The sequence below is a fragment of the Podarcis cretensis genome (assembly GCF_951804945.1).
Source record: "Podarcis cretensis genome assembly, chromosome: 5".
Taxonomy (NCBI): Eukaryota; Metazoa; Chordata; class Lepidosauria; order Squamata; family Lacertidae; genus Podarcis; species Podarcis cretensis.
Window position 1 is genome coordinate 21,078,789 of NC_137174.1, and position 24,115 is coordinate 21,102,903.

The following is a 24,115-nucleotide window of genomic DNA, read 5'->3' on the forward strand; positions in this document are numbered from 1 at the left end:
CCATTGAGTTCAATGGGACTTGCTTGCACGGTAATTGAATAGGATTGCTGCCTTAGCATGGTAGGGTTTTTTTTCTAGGGTTCATCTCCTTGGGAACAGGGCAACACAAACATAGGATTGCACGAGTGATGTCTTATTGGAACATGATTTCTTCCCTTGGTTGCCAAGTTACAAATGAACTGTTATCTCATTGAATCGCATACATTTCAATAGACCCTGTTTTTCCAGCTAAAGAGAAGCACGGGGAGAACAGCTGATAGCACACAGATAAGTATCAAACTCATTTATGAATGGGTTTTATATTGTATTCACTGGCAAACAGGATCAGACACTGCCATTTACACTGAAGACTTGTTCAAACCATCAAAATGGAACTGAAGCAATTGATGGAACTCTTGCAAGCTATAATTTGCTCCCCACTTTTTTTTTAAGGACAAAAATAAAACAAAACCAACCAGCCTAGATATTAATAGGTGCTTCAGAGCAACGCATCATCAAACTGTAATCTTCCTTGTCAAACTAAACCTCTGCATACACATTTCTTATTGATCCTGTTGAATATGGAAAATAGTGATGGCAATTGGAGGTGTGACATTTATCAGATGAATGCTCCAAATGACAAAACACAGTTATGAACCAATACTTTCACCGTGGGAGGGGAAAATACAGAACAGGAAACTCAAATTTGGAGAATGTTCTGAGTGCAATGCTGTTACAGCTATGTGGGTCTCTTTCTGGTTAGTGCCTGGATAGGAGATTTGCAGGGAGCTATGTCAAAACTGTTGGGAGCTTCCTAAACTGACAGCAGAAGATATATAAATATGAAATAAACAGCTGCTTTTCTCTAAAACATCTACAGTTACTACATAAGTCCTTTCTTCTGTAGTGTGTATTGCCTATAAATCCTATTTCTGGATTTCTCTGAGATATCCTGTTGGATACTGTGGGCAGTAAGATGCTGGATTAATTGAAACCTTGGCAAGCCCATTTTTAAACCTCTGTGACTAGGGGTCTGCATGTTCATTTAAGGCCTAAGTTCTGGTCTCATCTGGAAGGATGAATGATCCTTATGTAGGATCACTTACCCTATGTAATTAGGATGCATATGCTTTTTGTGTTTTTTCTTGGCAATCAACTTCACATCACTGGCTGCTATGGGTATCAGCAAGGGAACACACAATGTAATGAGAGCACAACATGGAATGAAGTATCCAGCATAGCAAAGGCAGTAGAGAGAACTTGATGCAGGCATGCTGCTTTCTGTTGCAGCCCATGTTTCTCATAAGACCATTCACCCTTCTTGGGGGGTGCTGCTGTGGGCCACTGTTCCCTCTGCAATCAGATGGGGGAGGCCCCTTGAGCTGCTTTCCAAGCAGCAAAGGAGGTCCCTGGGCCAAGCTTACTGCCTGGGAAGAGGATCCAGCCCACTCACTCAATTGGCCAGTCGCAAGGGAACAAAGGGGGTGGTTGTGGGCCACTCCCCAGGCATTTAAGGAGGACCTATGGTTTGCCTTGGCAGCCACTGTATCAGCCACTCCTGGGATCTCTTCGTTGGATTGTCAGTCTTGTCATTGGACCTTGACACAAACGCTAGATGTCATGTCTAACTATCCATGGAATTTGGGCGGTCCATAGGGTGGGGGTGCAACATGTACTTCTGTCTTAGCACTGAATCTACTAGACAAGACTGAAGCAATGTGCTTGGGAGAAGATGGAGAGGGAATGCCACATGCTGCTGGTTTGGTTTCAGCTGTTCCTGCTCACTCAGGTCTCCAGCCTTGGGGCTCTCCTGGACACATTCCTCTGCCTAGAACCCCAGGTTTCTGCAGGGGACAAGCAAGTATTTCCCTGATGTAATCTGGTTATGGAGATTATGCCTCTTTGTATAAGAATTTATTATAACCTTGAAACTATAGACTACCGTAATATACTCCATGTGTTTTTTGTTCTTGAGGACTTCAGGAGATCCTTCATCCACTTTGAAGTTCTACGGTGTCTCTTTTAACAAGGTTGGATTGTTTTTTAAATAAAATACCACAAACTTCTCCTCTGGCTTCCTGCAGCCTAGTGGGCACACTTCAATCCCTAGTATTCACACCTAGAGCTCTAAGAATATTGGGTATAATATCACGAAGAGACTGCCTCATCCCTGATAACCCATTGTAATGCCAGTGGTCAATAGAGAATGTACTGTTGAGAATAGAGTCTGCACGACATGCTAGCATGCAAGCTTTCTTTTTTATTGTTCTGTAAATTGTAGAATTTTCTTTCCTTGGGGTGTCACCCCAGCCTGGAATACTTTCTTGAAAGTTTTAGAAAACTTAAAAAAACAAAGAAAAACAATGCTGGCTTGGGTGGATGGAGCAAGGCAAGTTAGAGTCGAGCATGAGATCTATTATAGCACATTTTCATTACATGTTTAAGTGCAGATGGCTTAACTACTATTAGCCACTATGAGACTATGAAATAAGGTGGGCTTCACATTTAAAAAGATTTTGAGGTAGATGTAATTAAACTTCTTGAATAGCAATATCATTTTCTAGGAACACACAAAGCATTGGATCATTAAAAAAATAAGCACAGTTTAAGCAATTAAATATAAAGCGTTACAGATGAGTTTCAGTCAAAGTGTTTATGAGTCTTCTCTAGGACTCAGAAGTGTGGGTGTGTTGCTATGCCTGCAGGCACAGGGGATGTGTTACTGCCATCTTTACCCCTAGTGAAGGATGCAACTGTTCAGATCAGAAATGCACTCAATACAGCAGCAATCAGCAGGTTTACTTGCTACACCAATAACCACATTCAGGCACCACAGCTTTTCATGTACCAGTTCATGCAGAAATAGTGGAAACAATCAGCATAATAAACTGTGGCCAATCTCTACACACAATCCCACAGCATTAGTTATTGCATGAGCAGCCTCTTGTCTGACCCTTTAATTGCATAAAAGCCATCAACTCATTACAAAGTATTTCCCATCCATAGTGGGTCCAGGTGAACCAAGCGCAATGTAAAGGACAAACAATAAAACACTTCCATTTACAGCACACAAAATTAAACCCAGCGGAGGAAAGAGCACTGCATGCATTATTATTACAGTTAGAGAAAGTTATTTGGTGCTTTTGGTCCAAAACAGACATCAAGGAGCACAGCTCATAAAGATTGTTTGAGGTCCCTGCTCAGCTTCTCTTCCATGTATTAAATGCACTTCAGGAAAGGTTTATTTAATGGAACCACTTCCGAGATAAACTGGCTGGTTCCTAGAACATTAGCTCGACAGAGAGCGCACACAAGCAAGATGGATATTTCAATTAGAAATCAAAGATAAAATGCAAGCAGTAGCATTAGGACTAGACACCAGATTCAGACAACTAACAGAAGAAAACTGTACCCAGGAACATAAAATGGTTCCCTATGGCTCAAAGCAACGAGTTGCAAGCTATCCACACAAATGTCAGGGTGCCCCCACATGCATGTTTGTGGGTTTCGTTTATCAAAACATAGTGCCAGGCTTTTTATCAGTATCAGCACAGCACAGAACAGTTGATAGTCCCTGGGTGGGCTTTTTTTCAGATGGCTTGAGTGAGTGCCGTAGCTTTCAAAACACTCAGCATAAATTAAGGAGATGTATTTGTGCCTGGGAGGCTCTGAATTGCTAGGGATATCTTGGGGGGTGGGGTGGGCAATGGATAGAGCAAAGTGCTTCTTTGAACTACGAAACCTGAGCTCAATTTTGCAAGTGAGGAAAGCTGCAAGGCTGCCTTTCTAATAGACCCCTGGTCTTCCCTAAAATTGATCCCTGTGGTACCTCCTGAGAGGAGAGTTTAGGAATGTTGAGCATCTTTTTATATCTTGCCGGAGCTTGGGAGCAATGCCCTCATTAAGAAAAGTTGCACTTGAGAAAGAAAAGCAATCTATGTGGCTGGCTTCAATCTGTCTGTTGTGATCAAGGACTACAGCTCTAGAACAGCACCCCAGAGGCTAAGACCAGGAAGAAATTACTAGTGACATGCCATGCCAGGTGTAGAGTACCAGTGTCAGCCATCCATCAAAGCTTCAGAGGTGTATTGCTTTAATATATCTAGAAAGAGAGAAAGAGAGAAGCAATCTTCCAGCCTTACCTTGATCTGGTCCAGTGTAGCTTTTTGGCTGTGCTCCGTCCACTACAAGAAAGAGAGGGATTAATGCCAATTCCCTGTGAGTCATCCTAAATGACAGAGTAGGTTCACTCTTTGCTCAGGCTGCTTGCTGCCTCCGCTATGTGACAGCTGCCGGCTGGCTTTGGAACAAGAGTGTCCCATTCTGCAGCTTACTGCAGGGGGAGTGTTAGGTGGATCCGCACAGGCAGCAAGAGAAAGCAGAAAAGCAGGAGGGTGTGGGAGAAAGCGAGAGCAAAGAGACTGAAATAGGAATATACCATCTGAGTCGGCATTGCCTCTGTCTCCCTGCCTCCTCGTGTTGGATGGTTTTAAAAGTTTCTTTTCAATAATGAGGCATGGATGCTTTTAAAGAACTTTAAGAATTGCCTGTATCTTGCATTGCCATCCCAAAGAACTATTTTGAGATCACAGCTTCTCTGAACAGTTTGCGTGTTGAGAAATGTTTTAGCTGCTGCTGGTACAATACAGGATAATGTTTTCCTAGGTTGTGACTGGCTTGGGTGTTCATTTGACGAATCCATGGCGCCACTGTGGCAGTGTAGAAAGAGTCTTGAGTCAAAGAGACCAGGATTCAAGTGAGCAGTGTGCCGGATATTCACTGGTTTTGATAGCTTCTTTGAAATGGTCATATTTTGCAGCTGAATTAATTCCTGAGTGGGGAAGGAGTGAAAGTAACCTTGCTGGCTTTGTTTATGAGTGCCTGTGTGACATCACGTCGTACGCGCCATTGTGATGTGGCTGGCAGACTCCTCCTGGTTGCCATAGGCAATTAGATTAAATGGCAGCGAGGGCAAAGGAGCAGAGGAACAAAGTAGGCTGCCAAACCACAAGCAGCCAGGAGGACAAAAAGGTGCCAGGCTGCATCAAAGCAACAGGAAGAGGTTTGCAACAAGTATCTGAAATTGCCACTAACGGGAGGGGCTTTCAGGCATTCACAAGAACAAACCACTTCAATTCAAATCTCCCGAGCTCCAAGGAAACTGGCTGGGTTGCCTCAGACAAGTCAGTGTTGCTTAGCATCATCTACCTCAGAGGGTGGTTTGAGGATAAAAATAAGTAAATTCCATTTATGGTGCCCTGAGTAGGATTCAACACTGCTTGATAAATGTAGGGCCCCCTGCAGAGGGGACCACAAAAAACTGTTGGGCTTTCTAGCTATTCTTTGGGTAGGCCCCAAGGCACTTCTGTTCGGTTCCCAAATATTGGATGTAATAGTAATAATAAATGGAAGGTTCATCCTGACAAGATGGAGAGCCTGTGAATAGAGAGTATTGAACAAATTCTGGATGGAGTTGCACTCTGCCTGATGAAACAGGTTCAAAATGTAGCTATGCTCTTTACTCTAACCATGGCTTAACAGGCTAAACCAGGGCTTCTTTGCCCAAGCTGGAGCCTCTCCTGAACAGAGGTAACCTGTCCGTGGTTATCTATACTCTACTAACAACCTGTCTGGATTTCTGCAATGTGCTGTACATAGGGTTACCTCTGAAAATGGTTTGGAAGCTTTGGCTGCTGTAAAATGTATCCACCAGAGTGTTGACTGGCAGTGATATCTCATCAGTCTTAGAAAAACTTTATGGGCTCCATTTTTTGCTTCTGGACCTAATTCAAATGGCTGGTGTTCACCTCTAAGGCCATAAATGGTTTGGAAACTTGAAAGAGTGCCGTTTCCCATGCCAATTTATCTGTACACTACGGTAGTAAGCCGATGATTTATTGCTCAGAGCTGAGATTAGTTGTAACACTATTCCCCCCCCCCCCCGTAGTGGTACCTTAGCTCAGTGGCGTAGCGTGGGTTGTCAGCACCTGGGGCATAGCAAGTAATTTGCGCCCCCAACCCGTGGATTTGCACCCCCTAACCCTAACCCCCAGATGTTGTGCCCGGTGCGGCCAGCCCCCCTGCACCCCCCACGCTACGCCACTGCCTTAGATACAGAATGCCCTCTTCAGCAAGCTATACCTGGTGCCACCTTTGCTCACTTTTAGGCACCAGACAAAAACCACTTTTTAAAAATGTAAGTAGCATACTACCCTCCAACATTCCTCAGATGGAAAAAGGGACATTTCCTACTCCTCTTCACTGACCCTCCTTGACCCACCATTTTTGGTCCCGTCCCCCCCGCAAAACATTTCTGCCACCACTACACCAACGGGACAGAACACAAAAATCCTGAACAGTCCTGATGAAACCTCTTAATCCTGATTTTTTTATTTATTTATTTCACAAAAAGAAAAACACACACCAATCAATAAATCTTAGAAAGGGGCAAGATTAGACATGGATACACATGGATGTTTAGGGGAGTTTTTAATGTTTGAAGTTTTATTCTGTTTTTAATCTTCTGTTGAAAGCCACCCAGAATGCCTGGGGAAACCCAGCCAGATGGGCAGGGTAGAAATAATTATAAATTATTATTATTATTATTATTATTATTATTATTATTATTATTATTTAATTATTTAAGCATTGAAAAAATCAAAACTCCTTATGCTCATCTCATCTCCCCCTTTCCTCCCTCCCAGGATGGCTCTGCCCTCTGCCTGCCTCTAAGAACCTGTGCCTTGATGGAGGTGGCCTCTCCTCCTCCTCCTCAGCCACTCTCCAGCAGCAACTATGAGCTGCCAGAGGAGGAGGCTGGCAGCAATGGCAAGGAGAGGCCATGGGATGCTTGCAGTTGTGACAATGGCCATTGCCATTGCTCAGCGCAAGCGCCAGCTCCTCTTCGCAGAGCTCAGCAGCAGTGGCACTTGCAGAGGAAATAGGGACATTCTGGGATCAAATCAAAAGCCGGGATGGCTGTTGCAATTCCAGGACTGCCTTTGGAAAATAGGGACATTTGGAGGGTATGAAGGACGCATTTTAAAATACATCTGCCATCTTAAGTGTTCTAATTCTTGACTTCCAGCTGCATTTTAGCTCCTATTTCTTATATGTATCCATTGTTGTTTTACTTAAAGGTTTGCAAAGTACCTTGAAAATGTTGGTGAAAGGAGGTGCATATGTGTTTTAGATAAACTGTTGTGTGTTTTTTTGTCTATGTCTCTCAACTTGGCCTGGAACCAAAGAACCAAGGGAGCTCTGGGCTTTCACTGCATAAACAGCGCTCCCTTGCTCAATGCCATGTGGCTAATCCCTTTTGGAGTTTTGCAGAAGCAGCTGTAAAATGCCTTGGAATATTTGTGTGTGTGTCTGCCATTCAAAGGAAAATAACCAGAAACCCCACTGGCCATGCCATCGTTCTTGGCTGTACCTCAAAATAAGTCTTTGGAGTCCAAGTTTTGTTTTTAACCTAGAACTGGCACATGAGAAAAATATCTGGTGTTACCAACTGCCTTTTGAGGCTAGTAATGTGTCACACAAATTTGGGTGTGGGTGTGTGGAGCAGCTTTTGTTCAGTTTTCTGCCTAGTATTCTAAACAATGCATATTCTTTATTTATGCAAACTGCTGGCTATTTTACAGTTTTTTTTTTTAAAAAAAAAGCTGAATACCTAGGAGATCCTTTCTGGTGGTGAAGAAAATGAAGCTTGTGGGACATAATCAATTGCTTTCATTTTCTAGCAATTAAGGGGACTGTAATTGAGATTCATGTTGCATGGAAAACCACAGATTCAGTAGATTATTTTGTAGTACAATGCTGCTCATGTTGAAAGAGCTGTCACTGCATTGCCGACTCATGTTGGCATCAATGATACATTAATATATCAACTTGAAAATGAAAAATGTCTTTATAATCAAGAAGAAGGGGCAGCTTAAAAACTTCACTGTGGCCTGATTCTGAAATCCATCAAGGTAATTTATTGGTATTTTGCAAAATACCAGCCTCTAGTGAAGTCTGACTCCAATGCAAAAAATAACCGACACATCAACAATAATTAATGGAGAATGATTTGCCTTTAATTGACAGATACCTTAGTGTAGATTATTGTTCCTGTGTTGATCCTGAGATGCAGCACTGATAAAGTGGTATCTATCATTGGGCCAATTATCCATTCAGCATCAAAATGCTACATGCCTATTTCTGCAAGGCCTGTCATCCAAATAACCAACTAGCCATTAATTGATTGATCATGTTTACATCACTTTATATTAATTAAATGAAACCGGTTTCTCTTTGGAGAAAAATGTTTCTAAAGATTCCATTAAATTAAAATTTACAAACTTCTCGTGAAATTCTACCCGTATCTATTCATTCACAGATTTTTTTTCTGTGTTCAGTGGAGCTTACTGTCAGCAAAGTAGGTAGACAATTGCAGCCTGAAGCAAGCACTCATTTTTATTAGGAGTGGCCGTCTTAATGGCAATCTTTATCATCAACGTTCCCTACTGCAGTATTTCGCCTGTAAAACAGATTAAAACCAAGTAAAGCCAAATAATATTATTTGCAGACCCAAGTGCAGTGAAGCTGAGGGAAGAGGTGCATGAGGCAAATGAAGACGAGGAGACAGATGTTGGGCTATATATAATTAGGCCACAACTTCATTGATTGCAGATGCATAGGTTTGGCGTAGGGCCCCAGGGGTTCCCAAACTTCTTTCAAAGAGGGCCAGATTTGATGAAGTGAACATGTGTGAGGGCCGACCAAAGTTGCTTGCTGAGGTTTTTTTTAGGATTGAAATTGTTGAGCTTTTTTTTAGAGTTTTACCCCAGAAGAAGAAGAAGAAGAAGAGTTTGGATTTGATATCCCGCCTTTCACTCCCTTTAAGGAGTCTCAAAGCGGCTAACATTCTCCTTTCCCTTCCTCCCCCACAACAAACACTCTGTGAGGTGAGTGGGGCTGAGAGACTTCAAAGAAGTGTGACTGGCCCAAGGTCACCCAGCAGCTGCATGTGGAGGAGCGGAGACGCGAACCCGGTTCCCCAGATTAGCAGACTACCGCTCTTAACCACTGCACCACACTGGCTCTCTGCCAGGACATATACTGCCACGGAGGCTGGATTAAATTGATCAGCGGGCCAGATTAAAATGGACTTTGCCAAAATGGACTTTGGGCATGCTATCCTATTGTCTAGTGATGTATAGAAGTGAGAGCTGGACCATAAAGAAGGCTGATCGCCGAAGAATTGATGCTTTTGAATTATGGTGCTGGAGGAGACTCTTGAGAGTCCCATGGACTGCAAGAAGATCAAACCTATTCATTCTGAAGGAAATCAGCCCTGAGTGCTCACTGGAAGGACAGATCGAGAAGCTGAGGCTCCAATACTTTGGCCACCTCATGAGAAGAGAAGACTCCCTGGAAAAGCCCCTGATGTTGGGAAAGATGGAGGACACAAGGAGAAGGGGACGCCAGAGGACAAGGTGGCTGGACAGTGTTCTCGAAGCTACCAGCATGAGTTTGACCAAACTGCAGGAGGCAGTGGAAGACAGGAGTGCCTGACGTGCTCTGGTCCATGGGGTCACAAAGAGTCGGACACGACTAAACGACTAAACAACAACAATCCTATTGTCTATTCCACACGATACAGCAACCATGCCTCAAGTGTGGTGGCACTTACCTTTGGAAAGCGCTTCCATTACATATTGCATAGGTGTCATCTCTGTTGTCATTTTGGTGCCTTCGGAAGACCTTCCCCTTTCAAGAAGCCTTTAAGCAGAGATATTTATCCCAGTCTGCATCTGTAGTAGAACAACTTTTAACTGTTTTCATATGTGGAATTGTTTTTCACTAATTGGTATTGTTTTTATATATGAAATTGTTTTATATTTTAAACTGTTTGCAGTTGTTGTTTTAGATTTGCTTTATACTTATGACTTTTATCTGTTATATATTTCTGTATTTTATCATTGTATCTTGTCCTGGGACCTTGTGGTGAAGGACAGGTAAGAAATCTAATGAATAAATAGTTTATTTGCCATTGTTATTCCTTTGAAATGATCCTTATGAAGTGAAACTGCTCGTGAAATGGGAGAGCCATTATTGGCTCTCCAATTAGTCTCTGCCCACCCCAGCATTATTATTCCACCCGCCATTTTGCTGCCACTGTCAAAAATAATGGGGTCTGGCTGGAGGGGTGGAGAAGAGAAAAATTTGCTTGGGGGCCCTAGATGAGGCCCCTCAAACTGGGGTTTCACTACCCATAAAGATGCCAACTCCTTTTTCTTGTTTTCAGAATTAATCAGGCTCAAGAATGAAGTAAGGAACTGGCTGCACTTTTGTGGTGCTTTATTTATGTCCAAACAACATGCTAGGAAAGCAACTCACCTATGCAGCTTGACAGATGTCTCAAGATGCACAAAGGGAGGGAAGAAAGGAAAATATTGTGTGTGTGTGTGTGTGTGTGTGTGTGTGTGTTTATGTAGTGGAAAATGGTTTTATGCTTGTAGTTCTGGAAAATTGTGTTGACATTTCTCTTGTGTTTGGAGACAAATGACGGGGAGTTAGTGTCAGTCTGACACGTTGTGTGAAGTCTTCTGCATGACGACTAATGTTGCCTGATTTGGAGTGATTGGCAGGCTCGACTCCCCTTGAGGAATGTAGGTCAGCAGCATTTGAGGGGCTGTGTGACAGGGGCTGTGTGCAGAAGTTCTTTGGACAATGTGTGCACCTCCACTGTTTGCCTGGCAGGTCAGGGGTGCCGTCAAATCCTTTTCTTATGGGATTATAAAATGTACTTTAGTAAATGAAACACTAAATGCATTATGTGCAGCTCTTAATCTTTCTTCGCTTGTGGAAGCCAGCAAAAGCACGGTATGTGCATTAAGGCTTTGCGCTTCAGTTCCAGAATACAAATAGGAATAGCTCGGTTGAAAGCAGGTAAACTTGCTTTTGGTATATTGCATTCAGCTTGACCCGTGAGTCACCTAATGATTAGCAACCATTGTTAACATTAATTCTTACAGCTGCCAAATACAGGCTTGGATCCAAAATAACAGATAGTGTTTACCAGGCACAATTCCCGATCCTTTTCCTCTGCAGCCCCTCATGCTCTCTGACCCCTTGCCCACAAACATAGGGTGATACAATGTGGAGGGAGGTGCAGCTTGAGATGGTGAAGGAATTGTTGGAAATTAGTGACTCCATTATGCACAAAGGGATATGTCTTCCATTTACACAAGCCAATCTTTGGATCCAAGCCATAGAGGTGAAACCATATGTGGACAATGGTATGTGATATTCTCTGAGTATTTACCAAGGGTGGTAGCTGTCTACACAAAGTAGACCCACAGAAACATTGTGTGGTGGCATTACAAGTCAAGGGAGCGCTGTCAGGCAAAGAGCCCTCTGACTCTGTGAGGGAATGTGGGCTGTTTCCAAAGTTGAAGTAGGAATGGGGCAGAAATCTGACAACATTTAGAGCTGAACCTGCTTAATTTGTGCACTCTGACACAACCCACTGTATCACCACCTTCTTTAGAAATTTAGAAATCCACAAAAATTGTTAGGTTAGGAAAAATTGCTTTGCGGAAATGTGTATGGAGTTCCGCCTAACATGTATATTAGGATAAATTCACAGGAGAAAGTCACACTAAAATGCAGATGAATTTTCATGTGCACCTTTTTTTTTAAGCAAACTAAAGTGGAAATATGAGTGGGATATAAATAATAAAATTATTATTACTATTATTAAGAGTGAAAGAAGTGAGAAACCGAGAGAACATTAGATTACATATTTGCCCGTCCCTTACTTTAAGAGCATTTGTTTGTTTGTTCTTAAAATGTTAGAAAAGGCCTGTGCTCATTCACAGTTGACAAGATTTCAGCAGCGTTTCAGGATCACATGGTAACTTCAGGAAGCCCTGTCTGCCTGGAATCTGGTCAGCAAAGAACCCAGTGCTGCTCTGAGCAAGCAAGGGGCTTTATTACAATGTTGGGACTAAATGAAAGATCCTACATTCAATTTCTTTGATAAGCAAACCTGCACAGCTCTGCCCCTTTTGTTACATTTTGGTCGGTCAAATAAAGGCATCGCCCTGATGTGGATTTCTGAATTGATTTCCAGACTGGTTTTTCATGGGAGATTGCCAACCCAAATGAATTTGTGTTCCCTGGAAATATTTGATGAATCATAAATGGAAAACTTGCTCTTGGTCTTCTACACCTTCTGAAAGAAGATTATCTATCTATCTATCTATCTATCTATCTATCTATATATCTATCTCTCTATCTAATCGTTGTGCCACTAAGCTGACACTAGTAGCTAAATCAGTTGCTGGCTTTTTGCCAGCTTCCTTCAGCTTGGAAAAAGCCGCCGTCTCGCTTGGCACAGCAGTGATGTTGTGTGCCCTGAAAGTGAGGGCTGGAGTGTATGAAGGATGATTTTGGCTTTCCAGTTTTGACAGCCTGTGCATCCTGGATATTTAATTACCAATTAATGAATGTTTTTTGTATTATTAACTCTGTGAAATGGCCTGTGATTAGAAGATGGTCCCAATTAGCCTATGGCACTCACTCTTTCCAGTTTGTCATATGCGTGTCAGCATTAAGGAATTTAATCAACCCAATGCTTAAATATGGAACTGCATTACTGTATTATTATTATTATTATTATTATTATTATTATTATTTTAAAAGAGGCGCCAGAACTCACCATGAACACCTCCTTCATTCCCTTAGAATGGCAGTGGTGCCCCCCTGAGAGGTGCCAGAACTGAGTTCCAGAGAGTTCTGGCTGGGGGGGGGGGGAATCCCTGATTGTTTTTGTTAGAATGAGAATGAGAATTACATAGACTGTAATAATGGTGCAGAAGAAAAAAACAGAGTCTCTGTTCGGTACTGTTGCAGAATCTGTTGGGAAGAGATGGTCCAAAAATTCCCTAGCATTAGTGGATGTTGTTGGGTTACATCCTCCATCCTCACTATTCTGCCTTGTTGGAGTCCAACAAGAACAGGACATGTTAGCTATGCATGGTAAGAATCAGACTCACATGTTCCCCTTCCCCTCTCTTCCACACGTCTGTTTGTCCTGTTGCTTCTCCTTGGGGAAACTCACTGTTTACCACTCAATCGGAACAAATGTCAATGGAGTTTTCTTTGCGGATTGATGTTTGCTCTGATTTGGCGGCAAAGAGCAAATATTCCGGAGGAAAGTGGCAGGGTAAATGGAAAACCTCTTGGACCCTGTGCCTAGAAAATATGGGACAAACAGTAAAGCTATCAGACTCATGCTTTCTAGGCATGGAACAAGCCCTTACTTTGAATATAGTGATACCTTGGTTCTCAAACGCCTTGGTACTCAAACAACTTGGAACCCAAACACTGCAAACCTGGAAGTAAGTGTTCCGGTTTGCGAACTTTTTTTCATAAGCCGAACAAGCTCCATTTTGAGTGTTACGCTTCCGATTTGAGTGCCACACTCTGGTTTGAGTGCCATGCTTCTGTTTGGTGAAGTCTGTCTGTTTTTGCTATTTATTTTGCATTTTTGTGGCTCCCTTTTTTGTTTTTGTGACTGTGTGGAACCCAGTTCAGCTACTGATTGATTGATTGTGTGACTGCAGTTTATTGCTTTCATTTTATGGATCGATGGTCTCGTTAGATAGTAAAATTCATGTTAAATTGCTGTTTTAGGGGTTGTTTTTAAAAGTCTGGAATGTATTAATCCATTTTGCAACGCTTTGGTTTTGGAATAGACTTCCAGAACAGATTAAGTGAGAGAACCAAGGTACCACTGTACAAGTTTCCCTTTCCTCTTACAAAAAACAAACCAGAGTTTATTAACTCTTGGGGCTAAGGCGAAGGAGGGAAGGATGATTACTTTAAATAAATAAATAAATAAATAAATAAATCCTTAGGATAAATAGTCCCACTCGAGGCAGAGTGTGAGAGTTGCAACGTGAACATAATTCAAAAATTATTAGAAAAATGCAGGTGCATTAAGGTTCTCAATATAGATATAGGAAGAGTTCACCTGCTTTTCAGCAAAGGTCTAGGAATGTATAGATGTTTATAATGCATTTTCATGAGTTGCCTTGAAATAAGAAATAGCAAGTTGGGTAGCAGTATCAGTCTTCCCATAGGTTACAAAGCTGTATGGGTGTATAATTGTACAGTGGTGCCTCGGGTTACAAATGCTTCAGGTTCGAACTCCGCTAACCTGGAAGTAGTTACCTCAGGTTGCAAACTTTGCCCCAGGATGAGAACAGAAATCACGTGCTGGCAGTACGGTGGCAGCAGGAGGCTCCATTAGCAAAGCGTGCCTCAGCTTAAGACTGGTTTCAGGTTAAGAACAGACCTCCGGAACGAATTAAGTTCGTAACCCGAGGTACCACTATAGCTTTAAATATTGAAGTCAGGTTTCAAAACTGCTTCAGTGGGTGTATTGATATAGCATTCTCTCCTCTGCAAACCAGTCAAATTAAGAGACTATCCTGTGTATGCTGAACTTCATTTATCTATTAGAGATGGTGTTGGGAGGAGGGAGGTTCCAGGATAAAATAACAATATTTTCTGTTGTTTTTTTAAAAGGATACCATATCCATTGTATTCTTTCTCCTCATCTCTTTTTGTGTAACTTCCATTATGACATCAATCTTTTGGGAGCAAAATCTGTCAAAGACGAGCTTTCAAAAGCACCACAGGAAGAAAACATCCACAGGTTTTGTTCAAAACATCTTGTTTCTTGTGGCTCACGAGAGAATTGTCAAACGGTTCTGCAACAGTCTGACAATATCAAGAAAGAAGTATTTAATCAGAAAACCAGCTGATGAGACTCTACAGGATTTCTGAAAGCTTCAGTGATTTGTTATGTCTTTGCTTGAGGGAGGGGGGCTCAGTTTGACAGTAGCACTGCTGCATTACAGAATAACTCAAATTGTGTTGCAAACTGGGTTGTTAGAACAAGTTCAATGTCTTGTGCTCCTAAGGCCTCTTTCTCTTTCTCTCTCATATTGGAGTGGTGGTAAATTTTGAAGCACAGAAGTTCACAATGACAGCCACCCTTGCCCCAAGGAAAGCTAAAAAATGAAGCTGTCATACCCAGCTGATTGGGGTATGCAGGTAAAGGATGTTGTAGGGGTTAATGTGTTGGCATTTAGCTATAGGGACCTAGGTTCATGTCTCTAATGAGCTGTGTGGCGTGACCACAATCACCACCATCCTCATCAAACCTTTTATTGGCATCACATACAAACATCCAAAACAAATCAATACAGAAGTGCCACTTCCCCAGTGGCACAAAACATTTGCTAAAAGAAAGCAGGCAGAGCAATCTAGACCACAATCTTACAGATAGCTGGCTGGTAGTAAACTGTATGGAATGCTTGCTTATGACTGCATGGGTTCAACTTTAAAATCACATTGGGCTTTAGCACTGTGTTGAAATGCAAAGTTTAGGTTTTAATTAGAAATGCAAACCATCTTGCACACACGTGTCGCTATTCAAGCTGCAAGCATGAAGCCGAACCCCATCAAAGGAAATAACTATCCAACTGCTGCTTGATTTCATTTTCTGCAACATTTTCTGTTAATATGTCATAAATGATTGTAAAACTTGAAGGCCTTGTTTTCACCTTATTCACTGACAGAGGTATGTCAGATGATGTTATTGCGGGTGATGTTTCTGTGTCCCCCTTTCTGCTCTACTATACCGCTGTGTGTATCATTTGTTTGTTTGTTTGTTTGTTTGTTCGGTCTGTCTGTCTGTCTGTCTGTCTGTCTGTCTGTCTCTCTCTCTCTCTCTCTCTCTCTCTCACACACACACACACACACACAAATGAGAGTGCTGCATTAGAGTTGCTTTCTGTTGGTGTCTCACTTGGCTGCCCTGTAGATACGTGTAAACATGGTACCCACATGGATGGACTAATCATGTGGAGCTTCCCCCAATCAGCTCATAGCTTAATTTGCAGGGTGCCCATTGTACAGAAAAGATCTACGTGACTCGTCCTTGTCCATGTGGCTTTTGTGTTGATGTTCTTGTTTCAGCTTGCGTTTGATTGTAATTTCTTGGGGTTTTCTTTTTCTCTTGTTTTGCAAGCCACTTCAAAGGCTTGTTTTTTGTTTTGTTTTGTTTTGTTTTGTTTTGTTGTGTTGTGTTTTGTTGTGTTTTGTTTTTATAACTGCAAATATATTTGACTGGGGATATAAATGTAAGTAGTTGATAATTCATATGGTTGACACACAGTCACCTATTTCAGAATTCCCATCATTATTCCTTCTATTTTGAGTGTTGAGGCTGTGACTGCTGTCGTGTGTCAGCCCAAAATGGCACCAGCCACACACAAGAGTGAGGAATCGGGAGAAGGGATGGAACGAACAAACAAACAGAGACAGAAACAGGGAGACAAGGGGAGTCAGAAGTTCGTTCTCTCCTCTCTATGACAGGGATAAGTGAACTAATAGCTGTTGTTGCTGTTTAGTCGTTTAGTCGTGTCTGACTCTTCATGACCCCATGGACCAGAGCAGGCCAGGCACTCCTGTCTTCCATTGCCTCCCACAGTTTGGTCAAACTCATGTTAGTAGCTTCGAGGACACTGTCCAACCATCTCATCCTCTGTCATCCCCTTCTCCTTGTGCCCTCAATCTTTCCCAACATCAGGGTCTTTTCCAGGGAGGTAACAAATAGATGAGGATATAGTGCAAGGATGTGGCCATCTAGCTATTGTAGTATTGAAGGGACATTACATGTCCAGAATCTGGGATCTTGTGGTGGCATGATCATTGTTGTTTATCTGGCAACCATTTTGTACAATTTGCTCCATTGGTTTTCAGTGGACAATCCACCAGAAGTGAAACTCTCTTCTCCGTAAGAAATCATGGTGTCTGTTTACATTTAGCAGTTCTACGCCACCCACTTTTTTAAAAATATTTTTTTTGCCTTGGTGATAGAAACATCATGTGCTCTGACAGCTTTTTCGCAGCCGTGGGAATAGAATTCACAGTTGACTGCAAGCATTTCATTTCATAAAAAGAGTTAATTAAGCAACTTGCATGGGTGACCCTTTCCTTATCAGCTTGTGTTGTTATCGTGTCTCTCCTGGAGGATCCTTCAGTTTTTCATCAATAAATTGAGACTCCTACCCTTCTGCACTGCAAATATTTTTGTCGTTTCTGAAGACAAGTTTTCTAATATGATTTGTCAGTCATTCCAAAATTATTGATCAATTTTTACTCAGCAACTCGATGGTAACTGTTTTTCATCAAGCTGTTTATATGTATATATTTGAACAGATTGATCCTTTAAAAATAGCGTTGCTGTTTTCTGCTGTCTTCTGACCTGATGTCTGTAATATGACTTAATTTAATTGTCACTTATATGAATCTTGGGGGGAAATAGTTTGCTATATATCAGGCCACAAGAGAGAGATATTTGGAAAATATTCATTCCATGAATTTTTAGTTCTGGAGTTGGGAACTTCTGGCTGTTGGCCTAAGTAGGCTGACCAGGCATCGCCATTTGGCTTGCAAGGCCATTTCAGCTAAGCCATGCCCACCTGCCCGAAAACCTGGCTCAGCTCAAATGGAGTTTGCAGGCACCACCAGACAACTGACTGTGTAAAGTGCTTTCCAGTGGGCATTGCAACATCTGCCCAATAGCTGATGGTTGGGTCCTGTGAAGCCCCTTGCAGACATCCCACAAGATCCAACAGTCTAGATTTTAGACCATAAATACATAGATTAAGCATGCCAATTCAGCATGTTTCACTTGTGTGGTTTCTTTCAGGTGCATCAACCTTCCCCCAACCCAGAGATAGCAAGGGGATGTTAGGAGTCCTGTCTTCCAACCTTCCAAGAAAAACGGCATTGCCAGGTAAGCCTCACTTCCCTTCTCCAAGAGCAGACGTGTGTTGCAAAATAAGCATTTGGTCTCCCACGTCCAGCTGCTTAAGTAATGCCAGTCCTACCATCGCCACAGAATTACAGATGCTAAAGTCAAATGGCAACCACTGTGGTGGTTATTCAACGAGCTGCTCTAGGCATGACCAGTGCTTTTCTCTTTTGATTCTTTAAACCAGCAGACCTGTTTATTATGTCAGGAACTTCTTTTTAAATTAGTTTTGAAAAGCTGTTTGTCATGCACAGATTTAAATCAGCAGGGTAGCCTGCTTCTGCCGCCTCCAGTTCTCAAAAGACAGCCAACCCCTCCCAGTCTCAGCCCCCCCCCATACGCTATCCTTTCCCATTCCTTCCATTAAGTTGGTGATATGAACAGCAGCAAAAGTTTGTGAGGCAAATAGAAGAGAGACTTTCCGCCTACCTTCCTTTCTGTCACATCACCATGTAGGCACATAGGGTTGAATCTGACAACCATTGTACAAGTGGAACAACTTCTGCTCATGAGATAGAATTTCCCATGCGCCTTCTCCCTCTGTGTGCCCCCTTCACCTCACATCAGATCCTGAGGGTTGGAGGAACCTCCAGACAGCTTGGTGGGGGGGGGGTGCTAGAAGGGTTAAATTCCATTACGTAAGTGGATGTTTCTCTACTTGTTCAATGACTTCATAGGATACAGCTATTAGTATTTGTAAAGTCCTGGTCTTGAGGGGCTGACCATCTAAAAAAACATCCCTTTCAATTCCTTACATATTCAGACATGAGGAGTTAATGTATTATACATAGTATTTGGGGGCATTAGTATATTTGGCGCTTTTTTCAGTAAGAAGAATGGAGCACGATTTAAGTTTCCATACCAGCACTTTCTTCTCTGTCTGCAATCATGCAGAGTTACCTTGCCATTTTGGAAGGGTGTTGAAGCGTGCCTAATTTCACAGATTGTGCCCCTAGGCCCGTAGCATCCCTGTGTCTAACAAACATAATTTATGTGGAATTGATTTAGCTTGACCTGTTTTGAGATGCAAATGCGCTTGTACCTAATTTCCTAAGATGTCTGTTTTGTGCACTGTTGTGGAAGATGTAAACATTCAGCACATATATGTATGAGACGAGAAATTAAATGGGATGAAATACTAGAATTGTTAGCAAAAAAAGAGAGAGGGGTGGGGCTCCATTTTTAATGCAGTGTTTTCTGTAAAGCATAAATGTAGAGAAAGGGTGATTAAGATTATCAGTCATGAGTGCATTCATGAAAATATTGCAGTATCCATAAACAGCAATTTTTCATTTAAGTCTTTAATTTGGGACCGGTTTCAAGTTCATATTGTGCTATCAGTTTCATAATTTTTTACCTGGCTATATTTTGCGAATCATGATGTGTGCTGGGGATGGGCAATAAATTGTCCACAACCGGTTTCAAGTCCATATCGTGATATCAGTTTCATAATTTTTGAAGTGTGTGTGTGTGTGTGTGTGTGTGTGTACGCACGCACGCACGCACACGCTATGTAAAAATATTTTTACATAGGTTTTTGCTTTGCTTTGTATTAATTGGAAAGGCTTTCAAGGTGGTAGGTGGAAAGTGTTGTTATTTTTCAAATTTTTAGTCGCTTGCCACAGAAGGAGTCTCTAGGTGACATACAAAATTCTTTGAGTATGACACATAACAAAACCAGCCAAAAGAACAATACCTTACACTTAAAGCCATTTAAAACTTATAAAGCAGACTCCATAAAACAGCAGCAAAAACTTTAGCATAATATAAGCTTTTTCACAAGCACCGTAATGTCACAAGGCAGCATCATTTGAGATTCCTCTTGCAGCCTAACATGTTAAAGCACATTCTGCCACTAAAGAGGGATGGTGAGGGAAGCCCCGTTCTGTGCCCAATAAGCATGGGACACCTTTGCCCGGTGGCACTGTGCCCATAGATTGCAGCAAAATACTGGGCATGGTTTTGCCCAGTGTCTTCTCTGTGTGATTGGCTCATGGGAAAAAACTGCCTCATGAGCCCTTGCTGAAGAGAGGAGAGGAAAGCCTATACAGTGGTACCTCTAGTTACGAACTTAATTCGTTCCGGAGGTCCGTTCTTAACCTGAAACTGTTCTTAACTAGAGGCATGCTTTCGCTAATGGGGCCTCTTGCTGCCGCTGCGCTGCCAGCACATGATTTCCGTTCTCATCCTGGGGCAAAATTCCAGGTTAGCGGAGTTTGTAACCTGAAGCGTTTGTAATCTAAGGTGTTTGTAACTCAAGGTACCACTGTATAAGGCTACTTCCCCTAGAGCTCACAGCCATTTTGCTTTGAGAGATACCTGCCTGCCCATCCTTGTGTTAGAGCCTTCACTTAGCAATTTTGGGTCACTGGTTGACAGGGTCGGAAAGGATACACTCTCTCTCTCTCTCTCTCTCTCTCTCTCTCTCCCTGTTTAGCACTTAGTTGGGTTGCCCCCCCCCCGCCTTTCCCTCAGTGAAATTATGGTTTTCCTTTGTTAGGCGGAAGAACATTGTTTGTATGAGGGTGGAAATGGCATTGGTCAGGATCAACATAGTATGGGGGGACATAAGGGGCCTGAGGGGAGCATTGGCCACAGCAAAACCTAAGCGTGGTTTCGTTTGGAATCTGCCCCCTGGTCCCCCAGTGACACCTCGCTTGCTTGGCTTGCATCACTGCAAAGTTCAACACTGGCTGACTCCTGCCATACAGGTTTGGAGTGATCCAAACCCAGCAGATCCATCAACATGGGGCTTGTGGTATGATGAACTGATCCTGGGACCCAGTGCCATGCCAACCCTTGCCCTGCCCCTGCTGTCAATAATAATAATAATAATAATAATAATAATTTATTATTTATACCCCGCCCATCTGGCTGGGCCTCCCCAGCCACTCTGGGCGGCTTCCATAGAAAGCAAAAATACAATAAAATATCACACGTTAAAAACTTCCCTGAACAGGGCTGCCTTAAGATGTCTTCTGAATGTCAGGTAGTTGTTAATCGCTTTGACATCTGCTGGCCTGATTTTATCCCATCGCCATTGTACAGTCTGGTTCTTTTGCTGCTCTCATGGGTCATGTCAGGGAACTGACATCAGAGCGAGAGGCGGAGGCAGGGCTCCAGAGCGATGCTGGAGAGGGGACCAGCAGGGGGGAAGGAATTCAGCGTAACACCAGTAGAGAAGAGAGGGAGATGGAGGAAGTGGAGACAGCGCTCCAAGACCCTTCACCAGAGACTAGTGGAGAGAGCGCTGACACGCCCCTGCCTTCCCCGTACTTGCGCAGACGAGTTCCGCGCAGGGAAAGTAGGAGGAGACTAGGCGTCAAACAGCTATTATGCTGGAAGAGGTTCAAGAAACGCCCACTGACAGATTCTGCAAGTGACTGACCGGTCAGGGAGTGTGAGCTGTCAGCCAAAACATGGTTGGCCAGGCAATATAACTAAAACTGAAGGCAACTTACGGACGAGTAACCCCCTTACAACCATTACAGGTCACATAATGTGCCTGCCTGGGCAAAGAGAAAATCAGAAGCAGGCTATTGATTGGGCTTCATCCAGCCTATTGCTGACTTCCAGATACTGGCTCATTATTTTTACCTCTTTCCAGGCAGCTGGCAAAGAGGCATTAATCACCCTTGCTCCCAGAAGGTCCACCCCACTGAGCTAGATGCTATCAGCCATGAAGGGCTGAGCAAACATTCGATCGGTCATTCCCCTCCAGGCGCTTCGTCCACACATTCAAGCTGTGATACCCAAAACTTGTCCTGCAAGACAGGACCAGATGGTGCTCCAGACACACTCATTGACTGAAATAAAATTGGCGGCATCCAAGGCAAGGTGGACGAAACTGGTTTTATTCTCTGAATGTCTTGAGAACATGTCATGGCATGCTTCTGAGAGCTCTCATACCACCACCACCCCTTTGGCCAGCCCCAGCTGGAATAGGCCCTGCTCTGCTGGCTAGACCTTCTAAAGATGCAATGGTAGTGAAGAAGTATCCTTTCTTTGTAGCCGTCATTGCCAGGGAATAGGCATGATATTGGGGGAGTCTGGTGAGTCACAGGTTTGCTATCGCCCCCTCAGGTTTACCTGTTCTGAGGATATTTGTGTAATTGTATTCAGCGCTTGATTTTACTTTTTCCACGGCAGGCCTGAAAAATCAGGGCAGTTAGAATTTTTAATGACAAGGTGATGACTAAAATTTACTGTATTACAAACAACAAAAAGTCTTGTTGCACCTGAAAGACTAAGAAATTGATTATGACTTAAGCTCTCATGAACTACAGTCTATTTCATCAGATGCATGAAAAGGTTATGAAGTGGATTGTAGTTCGGGAAAGCTTGTGCCGTAATAAATTTGTTGATCTTTTAAGGTGCCACAATACTTTTTTTTTTTTTTTTTTTGCTGTTTCTTATATAATGTGTTTTAGTAGTCACCTGTTGCAGCAAGCACAGCTACCCCCTCTGGTCATTTTATTATGTACATTGGTATGAAAACTAAATATTAAAGCAATAATATTTCAAGCAGCTTACTCAAAATGCAGAATTATCATAATTCCCCTTCAGCAATGTGACATAGCTGTGTCAATAAAATATGACACATTAGAATGGCTGTCACTGAATTTGAAAGGCAAGGCTGGTTTGAAAGTTTGCAATTCGGGAATCGCATTGTCTGTCCCCCAGCCCTCACTCAGACAAGCTGTAAAACTCTTTTTCTTGAGGAAATGACCAAACTACCGTACTTTGAAACTGCCCTACAAACTCACACTGGTAATTCCAGTCAATTTAATTATAATATAATAATAATAATTTATTATTTATGCCCTGTCCATCTGGCTGGGTTTCCCCAGCAACTCTGGGCAGCTTCCAACAAAATATTAAAATACAATAGTCTGTCAAACATTAAATGCTTCCCTAAACAGGTCTGCCTTCAGATGTCTTCTAAAGGTCTGGTAGTTGTTTTTGTTTGGTTCATTTCCCTCATGCATGCATTGTGGGGATTTTTTTTTTTTTTTTAGTTTTTATTTAATGTACTGTACTGTGATCTCATTTCTTCCTTTTCTGCTCTATGTGGCCAAGCTGAACAAAGAGTAATTCAGACTTTCCAAGTGTCCCTATTTTCCAGGGACAGTCCTGGATTTACAGAAGCCATCCCGGTTTTTCTTAGGACGTCAGAGAAATGTTGAAGGGTATGGTAGGACATCCCTATGGTTCAGTGAAGAAATATTGGAGGGTATGGAGTTATGCAACCCTAAGCCAAGGAAATAAGTAACGATAGAACTTTTAGAAGACATCTGAAGTCAGGCCTGTATAGGGAAGTGTGTTTTTTTTAATGTTTAATGCTTTGTTATGTTTTTATATATGTTGAAAGTTGTCCAGAGTGACTGGGGCAACCCAGTCCAATGGGCGGGGTATAAATAATAAAGAATTTGTTGTTGTTGTTGTTGTTGTTGTTGAATAGGACAGACGCAGGTGGCGCTGTGGGTTAAAGCCTCAGCGCCTAGGGCTTGCCGATCGAAAGGTCGGCGGTTCGAATCCCTGCGGCGGGGTGCGCTCCTGCTGCTCGGTCCCAGCACCTGCCAACCTAGCAGTTCGAAAGCACCTCCGGGTGCAAGTAGATAAATAGGGACCACTTACCAGCGGGAAGGTAAACGGCGTTTCCGTGTGCGGCTCTGGCTCGCCAGAGCAGCGATGTCACGCTGGCCACGTGACCCGGAAGTGTCTCCGGACAGCGCTGGCCCCTGGCCTCTTAAGTGAGATGGGCGCACAACCCCAGAGTCTGTCAAGACTGGCCCGTACGGGCAGGGGTACCTTTACCTTTACCTTTTTATTTTCATAGGAGAAATGTTGGAAGGTATGGTAATTTCATGCGATGGAAGACTAGGAGAATACTGGGTCCTTCAGGCTATCCTACACACCATATCCCACTGTAGGCTACTAGATAAACAGGTAAAGGTAAAGGGACCCCTGACCGTTAGGTCCAGTCGTGGAAGACTCTGGGGTTGCGGCGCTCATCTCGCTTTACTGGCCGAGGGAGCCGGGTGTACAGTTTCCTGGTCATGTGGCCCACATGACTAAGCCACTTCTGGCAAACCAGTGCAGCGCACGGAAACGCTATTTACCTTGCCGCCAGAGCGGTACCTATTTATCTACTTGCACTTTTACATGCTTTTGAACTGCTAGGTTGGCAGGAGCAGGGACCGAGCAATGAGAGCTCGCCCCATCGTGGGGATTCGAACCGCTGACCTTCTG

The 24,115-nt window shown here is 42.9% G+C and overlaps 2 protein-coding genes across 5 annotated transcripts in view; one reads left to right on the plus strand and one right to left on the minus strand.

Moving 5' to 3' along the window:
- The window catches only part of RASGEF1A (RasGEF domain family member 1A), a 224,869-nt gene extending 220,577 nt beyond the window's left edge, over positions 1-4,292 (minus strand). The window contains exon 1 of the mRNA XM_079975711.1: positions 4,122-4,292. The gene's annotated coding sequence lies outside the window, so the exon portion shown is untranslated. The remainder of the gene's footprint in view (positions 1-4,121) is intronic.
- LOC307215928 (uncharacterized protein) overlaps positions 1-22,045 on the plus strand; it is a 231,283-nt gene extending 209,238 nt beyond the window's left edge. For 3 of the 4 annotated variants that reach the window (XR_013838708.1, XM_079975762.1, XM_079975763.1), the window contains 2 exons: positions 17,759-17,845; positions 21,471-22,045. Coding sequence is in view for 2 of the 4 variants with exons in the window: in XM_079975762.1 (XP_079831888.1) it covers positions 17,759-17,845; positions 21,471-21,673 (290 nt within the window). In the remaining 2 variants the exon portion in view is untranslated. Of the gene's footprint in view, positions 1-4,951; positions 5,163-17,758; positions 17,846-21,470 lie in introns of those variants that run through there. The other variant, XR_013838709.1, reaches the window with a different exon arrangement.
- Positions 22,046-24,115: the final 2,070 nt, after the last annotated feature.